At 47.2% G+C, this 13,421-nt stretch overlaps 1 protein-coding gene across 1 annotated transcript; it reads right to left on the bottom strand.

Moving 5' to 3' along the window:
* Window positions 1-9,482: 9,482 nt before the first annotated feature.
* On the bottom strand, window positions 9,483-12,552 carry LOC144726518 (galanin receptor 2b-like). Its single transcript, XM_078605314.1, has 2 exons — window positions 12,200-12,552; window positions 9,483-10,344 (listed from the first exon to the last, which is right to left on the bottom strand). Exons 1-2 carry the CDS (start codon window positions 12,550-12,552, stop codon window positions 9,483-9,485), a joined length of 1,215 nt encoding a protein of 404 aa, XP_078461440.1.
* Window positions 12,553-13,421: the final 869 nt, after the last annotated feature.

The raw sequence follows: 13,421 nt of genomic DNA, 5'->3' as shown, positions 1-13,421 counted from the left end.
ACAACAATGAGAAACACACACACGCAGTACAGCGTCGAGATTCGTACGGGTAAATACGTGAAAAGGTTGGACACGTGGACATCCATCAAAAATAAACAATTGTTTGGTGATTCTGCTGCATTGGCAATGATGCACGAGCGCAATTAGTCACAATAATAAGAAATTAACCCTAAGAACTCCTCACATTCATCAATAACATCGTGACCATGAAAGAATGAATTGCAATGAGCAACGTTTCAAGCAATGGTCCTTCTTAATGGCACATACATGACTTGAAAAAGGACCATGCATGATTTACGCGCTCGTAAAAAAGGGGCCATTATTTGTATAATGTTATTTATTTAACGTGAAATGTTTATTTCTTTATTTTATAAGGCGCGGGCGGACCCAACAAAGGGGCTTCAGAGCGCCGTACAGGGAAGACACGTGACGGGTCGGACATGCGACGTCCTGTACTCGCTGATTTGACTTCACGACGCTCTGATGATGATGATCTCCGAGCAGTAAGGCGAGGTCAATTAAACGTACTGTGCACGTGCGTCACCGACGCCTCTGTTTGAAAAACATTTTTTTACCAAGCCAGAGGTCGCTTTGGCGTGCTCCGGATTCATAACCCTGAGCCAGGCACCGCTGAGAGCACGGGTCGGATTCTTGGGGTCCAGCCACCTGTGATTGAACAGACGTCTCAAGTGTGGACAGTCTCAGATTGTTCCCTCCACACACACAAAAAACCCGATCACGTTACAACATTTTTTTTACATTTAATTAGGAAAAAATTCCAGCTCGGACAAAAAAACACATATTTGACATGCTACGGACATAGCATATAGCCCATCGCATTTGTCAATAACACTGCGGCCTTAAAAGGGAACAAAAAATAACAGCCGACGTTTCGGGAAATGGCCCTTCATGGCATATGATGTCTCGAAAGCATAGTACGTAGCAAAGTCCATTCCCCTAATGTGCAGATTTTTAAAAAAAATCACTTGAAGGGATCTCATAAATAGCTCCGGCATATCATCTTTCTCAAGCCATTCCCAATTACACACGGGGAGGTCCACGTCTCTGGAAGAGATCCCAATGGATGGGTTCTCCAACGTCTGGTGACACAACGCCACGATCACAGGAGAAATACATAGATTAGTTTTAGAATAATTATTTTGAAAATTCATTTCTTTGCTTACCTTTCCTATACTTTATTGTTGTCAATTTCTGACCCGCCCCTACTCTGGACATCTGTGAAAAAGAGCTTCAAGGCTCATCAGATTTTTCCAAAGTAAATAAAGATTTTAATTTTGGAGCTTTCGTGACTACAGGAATTATTCTTTGGTTCTTTCAGTTAAGTCACGTCTAAAGATAAAATAATAAATAAAATAATAGCATATTACGCCGTTAATTGTGTGTTGACCGACTCTCTGTGTTGCATTACATTACATTTAGATATTTTACTAGGTTATTTAATTTTAGTGTGCCTTTCTCCTAATTTTCAAGCTTGCGTACCGTACCACGTCGTCATCTTGCTTACCGCTGTCTGTTCTCTCTGCCTGGGTCCTCTCTTTGGAATTTTCACACTTAAATTCTAACTTAGCAATCTTTGAAATACGTAATCAACCGGGCTATGCGTTAATTGTGTGTTGACCGACTCTCTGTGTTGCATTACATTACATTTCGATATTTTACTAGGTTATTTAATTTTAGTGTGTCTTTCTCCTCATTTTCAAGCTTGCGTGCCGTGCCGCGTCGTCATCTTACTTGCAGCAGCATCACGTTGCCGTCCACTCATTGATATGCTAATTTTTTCTCTGCCCCCTCCCTCTCTCCGCCCCGCCCCCCTCTCTATATTTAAGGCCCCGTCACAGAAACGACCTCTCTCTTTGTGCCGATATGTGTCCTCTCCTCTCTCTGTGTGTCCTTGTGATGTCTGTCTGCTTGTATGTCTGTCTATAGTTGTCTAGTTAGATTTTTGTTGCTATTTCTTTTATGCCTGATGATGATTGCTTGTGTTGCAATCGAAACGTCGTAATATGCTATAATTTAATTTATTATTTTATCTTTAGACGTGACTTAACCGAAAGAACCAAAGAATATATAAAGATTATTAGTCTGAGTGTCATACAGAGCAGCACTTCGTGCTACTCTTAGGTCGAGCTCGATCATAGCGAGGCCCTCAAGCAAGGAGATACATTTTGCCTACTCTTAGTTCTTTCGGTAAAGTCACGTAGGTAAAACAATGACATTAAAATTAATAATAATAAAACAATAAAAATCACGACGTTTCGGAGGCAACACAAGTCTCCGTCATCAGGTGGGACCGTCACAGCCAGATTTGCAGCAAATCTTTTTTTTATTAATTTTTATTTCATTTTTTTACCTACGTGACTTTACCGAAAGAACTAAGAGTATGAATCCTTGCAGTCACGAAAGCTTCAAATCTAGAATAAATGTTGCCCTCCTTGGCCTAAGGAGATGCTAGGTACTGGTGAGGTGCATTCACATAAAAACAGCCTTGATCCATATTTGTTTGTTTGGTTGAGGCCACGTCGGTGGTATTCGCGACACGGAAACGATCTGTGGCCACGGTGTTGTGACACGGAATGGAACAGACGCACCCATTGTTTAACTCGATCACGTTGGCACCATTGCCTTTTGGGAGAAAAAAAAATTAAGCCTCGCCCAATAAACATGGAACGCTGGACCACAAAGTTGATCCAACGGTTGCAACCACATGCCGATGTTTAGTCCCAACGTCAGAAAATTTTTATTTTAAACTGGGTGGCTGGTTGTTCCTGCTGGTGAATGATTTGTATAATTCCTCGGGTACGATTGCTGGCTCAGTGGGTTGGGGGTTAATAAGGGGGTGGGGTATATAGATTTAAAACATAAGCATGGGTTTTCAAAAACCACACTTTCTCAATTAAACGGTTCTAAAACTAAACACTGTTTAATTTTACGAGGTCAGGCCCACTGAACTATGTAGCTCTTTTTCAGAAGCGACCTGTCCACAAATGATAGCTCAACGAAGTGGCTTATCACGTGGAAATTTATAGCAGGAGCCAAATACTCGAAATGCGCGTTTCTAAATGTATAAGAAAAAACTGGAGAACCTGAGCAAAGTCCACACGACGACGGGGAGAGAGACACGCAAACTCCAAATATACAGGCGTGAAGGTCGGGATTGAACCCACGACCTACTGTATATCAAGCGAGATAGTTAACATCTCGCCACCGTGACGCCGTAGCTTACAAGTGAGCTGAATGAACATAGAAACGCAACAATAATTATAAAAAATATATATTTATTGAATTTGGCAATTGCGCCATCCTAATGACGCAATGCTATCAGTAAGGTGCTATGTTGTTTCACAGTTGAGTAGAGTCTGCCAGTGGGTGGCGCAATGTCACTCTGTGGTTTTGACCCACTGTCGTAATTTGCGAGTAATTTCTCAAAATTGGTTCAACTGGGACCGTGACTCCGGCACACACGGGCCTGCTTTTTAATATATATTTATAACGGCACGCGATCTTTAACGTCCACTCCAAAAGATACACCGGCATATTCACCAGGGTGGCCTCCGGGGTTCGAACCAAGAACCTCCGCAAAATAAGCGGGCGACCGCGCACCCGCTCAGCCGCCACGTCACCGCCCAGCGTAATCAAACGAAACATTTAAAAGACGGATACGCACGGCGACGTCTAGCCACGAAACGTCACATACCCTTTAAAGTGCACTTACACCCGATAAAAAAAAAAATTCAAATACCGCATCAAATAAGAACGAGAAATTATGAGTTACGAAGCTACAAAGAGATATTACGTTCTAATTCGCGCGAGCCGACGGACGAAACACTCGACGGCACTTTGAACACGGAGCTGGCACAAAAGAGACACCGCGGGGTGAGGTCACAAACTGATTGACAGCCCTCCCGACAGCCAGCACAACACTCGCCGCACGGAACGAGGACCTCAGTTCGACAAACGACGAGTCCGCGCCCTTGCCTACGGCACAGCCACAAATTCATTTCAGGTTTCTGTGGTAAAATAGCATAAGGGACCGTCCATAAATGACGTCACGCGATTTTGGACGATTTTTGGCCCCCCCTCAAATATGACGTCACAAAGCTGTGCCCCCCCCCCCCCAAAAAAAATATAACATGCTTCAAATCGCTTTAAACTATTGTCATTGTAGTGCGTATTTAATGTGGCGCTGCACTCTGATGTTGTAGGAGAAAACATTTATTAAAAAGTCTATTTAATTAAGTAGAACGTTTCTCAAACCCCCCCCCCCCCTCGTCACAAATGTTTGACCCCCCCCCCCCCTAGGTGCGTGACCTCATTTATGGACGGCCCCTTAGCCGTGAGATAACATATTTCGAAATTGCTTTAAAGAACCGCCGAGTCGCGAATTACACTGGGCGCCGGTGAAAAGGGGGGCATCACAACTCGTCGGATTTCTCCAGAGGTAAATAAAGAATCAGAATATGCCCCGCCCCCACCTCCCAATACGTTCCATTCATTGGCTACCACATTCAGATAAGCCCCTCCCCTCCCTCCTCCCCCCCATAACTTGTATTTAAGAACTTGTATCTTGGAATCTTTGCCTCACTTGATACAGCAAATCTGGCTGTGACGGTCCCACCTGATGACGGAGACTTGTGTTGCCTCCGAAACGTCGTGATTTATTATTTTATTGTATTTCTATTTTTACTTTTAGTAATTAAAAAAATGTACCTACGTGACTTTACCGAAAAAACCTAAGAGTATGAATCCTTGCAGTCACGAAAGCTTCAAATCTAGAATGCATTTACACTTGGAGGAATCCGATGAGCTATGAAGCTCTTTTTCACGTGTGTCGTAACTTGCTAAAGATTCTAATTCTCAATCGTTCGTTCAATTGATTTATTTTGAGTAAAAACTCGCCCCCGCTAAAGAGAACGTGGCAATACAAATAATAATAATAATAGTTCAATTTATAACGCGCGCCAATTTGCAGACGTAGTGGCCGCAACTCAGAGGCGCGGAGCCACGCTCAGAGTCGCTCAAAAGCATGATTGTAGAGGTGAGTTTTTAAGTCTCTCTTGAAGGAGGCGATTGAGGTGATGCTGCGAATGTGCAGAGGGATATCGTTCCAGACTGTTGGGGCTGCCACCGAGAAGCGGCACATAGACTTGACCATCCTGGATCTTGGTATCAAGAGGAGGTCGTGAGTCGCGCTGCGCAGGCATCTGCCGTGTGCTGAGCTGCAAGTTGTCAATAATGAAGAAAGGTACGGCGGGCAGGCGGATATGAAGGCGTTGTGGCAGAGGCAGGCGGTCTTGTATGTGACCCTACTGGCGATGGGGAGCCAGTTGAGAGCACGGAGACAAGCTAGTGAGTCGAGACGGGGATGAGTGTGGGCAATGACGACGCGTGCCAGGTTGTTTTATAGGAGGCGACGCAGTCAGAGGGGTAAATAAACACCTGAAATGACATTCGTGTTCATGGAAGGTAATATCGGCGCATGGCGAGGTGTGATTCCCGTCTCGTAATAATAACGACGGCTCGAATTGCTGGACGTGTCATTACTATCAAGCAATGTTCTTACTGGATCTGGGGAGCAGGCTCCGACGTCTCATTATTCTTGCAATTGCCATGCGGATTCTCAGATGTCAAATGTAACAACAACAAAATACTCCAGCTCGTAATTCTGCATCTGGGATAATACTATTAGAATTGGATTTTTTTTTAAGTATCCGTGCGCACCTTAACCCCCCCTCTCTCCCCCCTTTGAACACAAAGCCTCGCTATGGTTGCCAATAATAGTACGTCGCCGTGAATTATTTAACAAAAATTGTATCACACGTAGGAGGCTTTCACGACCAGTATCATCCATAATAGAGTTTTTTGGGGGGTTCGATCGCGTACATATATAAATGTGTCGTTAAAACCCGCCACCACCCGACACAGCCAACTAGTAAGGGTTGTCACGTAAACAGAACGTGGCCAATTCGTCACTAGTACAGCACACCGGTGTGTAGTGTATAGTGTAGTGTATAGTAGTGTAGTGTATAGTAGTGTACAGTGTAGTGTATAGTAGTGTGGTGTATAGTAGTGCCGTGTATAGTGTAATGTATAGTAGTGCAGTGTATAGTGTAGTGTATAGTGTACTGTATAGTAGTATAGTGCAGTGTACTAGTACAGAACACCAGTGTGTTGGAGAACCAAGCCACAACATTTACAATCTGAGTACGACGTTTCGCCAGTAATTACGTGACAACCCGGATTGGCAAATGGCTATAATAAAATAATAAATAATAAAATAATTAATATTAAAATTATAAAATAATAAAATAGTAAACTAATAAAATAATAAATAATACATTTATAAATAACAAAATAATAAAATAATAAAATATTAAAATAATAAAATAATAAACCAATAAAACAATTATCTGACCGTCGTTTGTATTAAGGCTGAACCGCAGCTTTTCATCGTCGATCTCATTTCGACTCTTGTCGCTCGTGTCGAGCAATGCCATTTTTAAATCCTTTATATTAAGTTCACTTGCTTGCTTGCTCGCTTGCTTGCTTGCGCACTAACGACCGTGCAAATCTTTCGGTCGTTTTTTAACCCACGTAGAAGGGAAATAATAAAACAATAAAAATAAAACATCATAAAATGAAATCCTCACGACGTTTCGGCCACAATGCAAGCAGCTGCTTGTGCAAGCGTGACTTTACCGAAAGAACAAAGAATATGAATCCCTGCAGTTACGAAAGCTTTAAATCGAAAAAAAATCATATATTATCAGAGTATGTTTTTGTGTTTGCATTCTGACCACAAATATTGTGATTAATGCAGACATGATTCCTTGTAAAAGGTTTCCGTTTGGTGTTTTAACATCTTAACACAACTGTTTTGTTGCCAGAAAAATGGGGAAAACTTATTCTCATATTTTGGTACTGGCAAAGGAGGTCCCATGACCCACATATATTGTCAACATATGTCCCTGTTCAGAGATAATGTTGATGAAATTCACAGAAAGCAATTTGAGGAAATTCTTTGGATCAGCTTGCCTTGAGCCTTATTAACGCCACTCATCCTCATTCATTTTGTTTTCAAAACAATGCTGATAGAACGCCCGCATAATACTTTAGGCAAGCATGGGCTATTGTGCTGCACGCTGCACGCACAATAACCCGTGGTCCAAATTATACCGTAATTTAAAATCCTACACAAGAGCTGTACCCACTAATGATGCTCGTCAACAAAAAGAAAGACAAAATTGCTTCTTGTGCTGAGCTCTTCCCACTCTTCGACGATTGGATGAATGTCACGAAGTATTTAAAAAACACACACATATTGGCGGTACGAGAGAACGCGGCTGGATGCAGCTTGGCGTATTGTTCTCCCCGTCACGACGTTGAAGGAATTGGTACGACTCAGGCTCATGGTTCGCTTTTAGAATCAATTCCTTTGTTTTCATTGTGGTTGAAAGTATAAGGGGCCTCCGGTCACTCGAGCAGTTACACGCGCCCAGGGCATTACACCGCATACAAACTGCAATGCAACATTGATCCTTACGCACCCAATTACCAACGCGTGATTCGTGAGCTTTACGAAGCAACATCGATGGGACGCGCCGTTCCATATTTAAGGCCACCCCACAGAGACGACCACCCCTCTCTGTCACCTGTGTTGCTCTCTCTATGTATCTTGGTGATATCTGTCTGCTAATATGTCTGTCTATAGTTTTCTGGTTAGATTTTATGTCGCTATTTCATTATACCTGATGATGATGATTGCTTGTGTTGCAATCGAAACGTCGTATTCTATTATTTAATTTAATTTATTATTTTATCTTTAGACGTGACTTAACCGAAAGAACCAAATAATAATTCCTGCAGTCACGAAAGTTCTAAAATTAAGATCGATGGGACGCGCCGTTCCACCCTTGCCATCTGGGTGTTGTTGTGATGTCGCGTGGGCCGGGGACGACTGGCTTCTGTCCGCATTACGACGCTGATCCACGCACCCTCCGAGATCTCACCCCGCGCTTTGAGGGCACCTCGAGTGCGGTAATTTCGATGTTCGCCTCGCTCATCGTAGCACAATAATCCGCGAGGATATTTTGTTTTCCCCCCAGCATGATAGGGCCGTGCTGGGCGCAGCTTTCGACGGCTCAATTTGCAGGAGGCAAGCTCAGCGACCGAACCCAGTGGCGAGATGTTAACTATACTTCGCCTGGTATGTACGACGTCGTAGGTTCCATCTCGACCCGGACTCCTGTACATTTGGAGTTTGCGTGTCTCTCTCCCCATGGTCGCGTGGATTTTTCTCCGGGACCTCCGGTTTTTCCCTCCACATTTACAATCAACGTGCGTTTAGAGTATTCGGCTGTTATAAATGTCCACGTGATAAGTCACTTCATTGAGCTATCATTTGTGGCCAGATCGCTTCTGAAAAATAGCTATATATACTAGTGGACCTTACCTGGTAAAATAAAAAAAAGATGTAATAGTTATTCTTTGGTTCTTTTCGGTTAAGTCACGTCTAAAAATAAAATAATAAATTAAAATATGACTTAACCGAAAAGAACCAAAGAATAACTATTACATCTCAAATAATAAATTAAAATATTTTAATTTATTATTTTATTTTTAGACGTGACTTAACCGAAAAGAACCAAAGAATAATTCCTGTAGTCACGAAAGCTCCTAAATTAAGATGTAATAGTTAGTTAATACGTTTGGTGGTCGAAAAGGCCACCACGCAGGAGACATCTGGACATGTCCCACTACATCCCATCCCCATTCCCCTACCCCCAACCGGTGTGGGCTACTTCCCCAAAGTGAATATTGCCCCCAACGTGTCAGGAAAGGAAAACAGTAGCAATACCGTACCGTGTCTGCGTTTACCTCTGGCGTTTTTTGACGACAAGAGGCGCAATCGTGGTGAATAAATCGAGGCGTAGAGGTAGAGAGGAGCCGAATTCAATCCGCAGCCCTCTTGTGGGCCACGCAAACATGGCCGCCTAAAAAGGTGGCGGCACAAAATGGGACCGCCGCCCGTGCCCCCTCGCAGCAAAGAAGGCTGCCCGCTTCGATCCTCGACTGGGTGCGCCGTTCTGTGTGCAGTTTGTATGTTTTCTCTCTCTCCCCTACCTGCTCTCTAGATGGGTTTCGTTCGGGTTCTCCGGTTTCCTCCCATAACTAAAAAAAAAGAAAGTAATTGAAGTTTTTTTACTGGCGTTGGCCAAAAATGCGGTATAAGCTGAAGAATTACCTGAAAATTACTCAATTAAGAACTCACACACACACACACACAACATCAGCAGCATCGCCACCCAAATGAGAAACACTTGGCAGGACCCTCGTTAAAGAAAAATAAATAAATAGAGTCTTGAGACTCAAGCGCAGCTTTCCTGGGTGAGGGCGCGGGGGGGGGGTAGATCGATGAGGGGGGGGGGGTAAACACACAAGCGAAGAAGGTGACAGAGCAGCTGTCACTCGGACGAGAAAGCGAAGTACGGCGCGTGAGACTTCGTGACGCCGACCCGGGCACCGCTGCCGGCGACTGCGCCACGAGCGTGGACACCGCCGCCGCTGCCTCCACCGCCGCCTCCACCACCGCTGCCGTGCATCGCCGGGCCCGCCGGCTCGGCCTCATTGTGCGACAGCTCCGTGGTGGCCACGTCGACGCGGTTGGCCACCTGCAGCACGTGCACCTTCGTGACGCGCCCGCGTCGGTGGTGGTGATGGTGGTGGTGGTGGCGGCGGCGGTGGCAGCAGCAGCGGCGGCCGCAGGCGAACGCGAAGGCCTTGCGGAAGCCCTTGCGGAAGTGCTTGCTGACGAGCGCGTAGACCAGCGGGTTGAGGCACGAGTTGGCGTAGGACATGCAGTGCGAGAGCAGCCTGAACGCGTAGGTCGCGTGCGTCAGCGGGAAGTGGCCGAACCAGAAGTAGAGGATGAGCACGTGGTGGGGCAGCCAGCAGGCGCAGAACAGGCCGGCCACGATGAGGATCATGGTGGTCACCTTGCGCTTGGCCCTCTTCGACTCGGACATCTCCTCGAGCGGGTCCACGGCCGTCCACAGGTACTTGAGCGTGAAGGCGTAGGCCAGCCCCAGCACGGACACAGGCACCAGGTAGCCGCACACGAACGTCACCATGTCCATGAGCTTGCGCGGCTCCTTGGCCCACACGGGCATGCACATGGACATGTTCTGGAAGGTCACGGCCTGGTAGTAGCTGAGGTAGGGGCCCGCAAACACCAGCGCCAGACCCCAGATGGCCGCGATGACGGCCGCGGCCTTGCGTGGCGTGCGTAGCTCGCGCGAGCGCAGGGGGTAGCGGATGGCCAGGTACCTAAGGAGGAGGGGTGGGGGGAGTGCAGGGGGGAGGCACGACAATGCCCAGTCAGGTCACTCTCACGCGCTATCAACTGGCGAGTCGAGAGAGGGTCAAGGGGGGTCCGTGGTCAATGCCATCAATGCCATCGGCCCACCGTCCTTGCGTCTCTCTCTCTTTCTCTCTGTGCTGATGGATCCCGTGGTCGACACCCGTCCTCCGAGGTCTGCTCTAACGTTCTCACCTCCTCCACCACCCGGCTTGAGGTGTTCTCCGGGGTTGGTGACCTCTATGTGCGTACGCATGTGCGCATGTGTGTTGAACCTCTTTCCCACCGTACGTAGCCAACCGTGCTAATAGGAGGTGCGGAGGAAGGACAACAAACTACTACACAAAAAGGGCAGTTTTTAAAGAAATTAGTTTTCAATCTCGATTTAGAAGTTCATAGCTCCAGTGGCTTCCTGATATTGAAAGGAAGAGCGTTCCAGACGGCCGCAGAAGCAGATGCTAGGTCCGTTTCAGCGTGCTTAGTCATAACTCTCTCATTCTGTCCTACCAAGAAATTCCTAGCATCATCTCCATGCGCCTGTATTTACAAAGCCAGAATCATTTCTCGTTGCTGTGCTAAATCCTGGCTTGTAGAGTATGTCAATACAGGCATTTATGCTGTCTCAAATGCCATTGTCTTACTTAACACCAAGGTTACTTCTGTAAATTATTGTTTAAGAATGATGCCGTTTGTTTATCGAGAAATGCCTTGCTGATTTGTACAACACTTTTTTCAGAAGGCTCCTGCTTTGGGGTATTCGGCCAATTTCATGAGTTGGTCTTTGGCCAATTGATAAGATGTGGGAAGAGACTGGAATGCCAGAAGACACCGTACATCACACAAGAAGGATAACGTTCAAAGTTCCGCACAAATGCAAGCAACCAACTTGCTGTGCCACCAGGAGGACTTCTCCACAAATCTGGCTGTCGCCTGATGAAGCAAGTTGTAATTACTGGCGAAACGTCGTACTCAGATTGTAAATGTTGTGGCTTGGCTCTCCAACACACCGGGCGTGCTGTACTAGTGACGAATTGGCCACGTTCTGTTTACGTGACAAACCTCACTAGTTGGCTGTGTCGGGTGGTGGCGGGTTTAACGACACATTTATATACGTACGCAATCTAACCCAAAAAACCTGTATTATGAGCAGGAACATTATTAAAAGTGTGTTGTTGTTGTTGTTGTCGTTGTTGTTGTTGTCGTTGTTGTTCAGGAAAAATGGAAGGAACCGAGAGAGTAAGACCTGACAGAGGATGGCTTGATGACGACACGAGAGATTGGTGCCGGAAAGATGTGGCACTAACCTGAGCACAATGGCACAAGACAGACGGAATAAGTGGAATCAAATGACAAAATGTGCAGTGGACACCTACGGGGCCTGTCTTGCCCATGGATCGTGATGACGACGACGACGATGATGATGATGACAATGAATTAAACGAACAACAACAAATACAGGTATTTTTTTGGGTTAGATTGCATACATATAAAAGTGTCGTTAAACCCTCCACCACACGACACAGCCAATTAGTAAGGTTTGTTACGTAAACAGAACGTGCCAATTCGTTACCGGTGTGTTGGAGAGCAATACCACATTTACAAGCTGAGTACGACGTTTCACCTATAACTACAACCGGCATCCAGGAAATGTCGGGTGGTGGTGGCGGATTTGACCGACACATTTATATTAACGCGATCTAACCCAAAAAAACAAAAAAAATGTATTATGAATGATCCTGGTAGCGAAAGCCTACCGCGTGTTAAGCGAACAACAGCAAAGCCAAACGTTGACCCGGGCCGTCCCGAGAACTCCGCGTGCCGCACCTGTCGACGGACACGGCCGCCAGCGTGAAGCTGGAGGCGAACATGGTGAGGAAGATGATGAAGTGCACGGCCTTGCAGAGGAACGAGCCGAAGATCCAGCCGTCGAGCGTGTAGATGGTGGCCTGGAACGGCACGCAGAAGAGGATGAAGCAGAGGTCGGCGACGCTGAGGTTGAGGATGAAGATGTTGGTGGTGGTGTTGCTGCTGCCACGCTGCCCGCTGCACAGCAGCACGATGATGACGAGGCTGTTGCCGAAGGCGCCGAGCAGGAAGATGAGCAGGAACACGACGGGCACCGTCACGCTCTCGGGGGACAGCCCTTGGGGCTCCGACGCGTTCCAGAAGGCGACCATGGTGGTGGCGGTGCGGTGGGGGTTTCGGGGCGGGGGCCGCCGCCTTCACGGCGGACCGATGTTCCTCGCGGGGGGGTCCTCCTCGTGTGGATCAGGCTCGAGCAGAGACCGCCGGCTCAGGAACTCGTGGGGTTCAGTTAGGTGTGCGAGCCTGGTCCCAGTCAGAGTCGGGGTCAGAGTTATTGTGGAGTCCCTGTGGGGTCAGAATCCCTGACGAGCTGCAGTCCTTGGTCTCGTGCGATGAAAACGCCCGTGGGGCTACTGCCCACGTGGCGTGAAGGTCGTGCAGGAGGCATCGGTCTCTCCTGGAGCCAGCATCGCTGTCCACGTGGAGTCCGGGTCTCCCACTGAGACCCGAGAGCTCTTGGGGAGCTCTGGGAACGGCTCGACACGGGATCCGCGTCGGACTCTCTTGGGAGCGAGCTCCACGCGCCTCTTGGTCTATCGCCGCAGCAGAGAAGAAGACTCCGCGCGCTGCGCAGGGGATTCACCACCGCCAGCCACCACGACGACCACCACCAACCTTCGACCACCACCGGTCGACGCCGCTCCGTCAAACAGGACTGCAAGTGAATGACAGTCCATCCATTAATAACGACGGCACAGCGAGAAATGGGCAGTCGGCGAAAATCACTCTAGCATCGCACACGTCACATTTGCATCTTCCATGAGAACACCCCCCCACCCCTCGTTCCGTCTAGAAGCTAATGGAGCAATTGAAATGGAAGGAGCTGGTGTGGTTATAAGGATACCCACTGCGTGTCCTGACCCGTGACCTAACCTTGTGACGGGCAAAGGGCCGCTAACCGTGCCTGACAGAGGCAGCTCACGCTCGAGGCGACCGGCTGGCCTTGTGCTCGGCAAACTGA

The sequence above is a fragment of the Lampetra planeri genome, chromosome 23, assembly GCF_965212315.1.
Source record: "Lampetra planeri chromosome 23, kcLamPlan1.2.h2, whole genome shotgun sequence".
NCBI lineage: Eukaryota > Metazoa > Chordata > Hyperoartia > Petromyzontiformes > Petromyzontidae > Lampetra > Lampetra planeri.
This window is presented reverse-complemented; position numbering and strand designations above follow the sequence as displayed.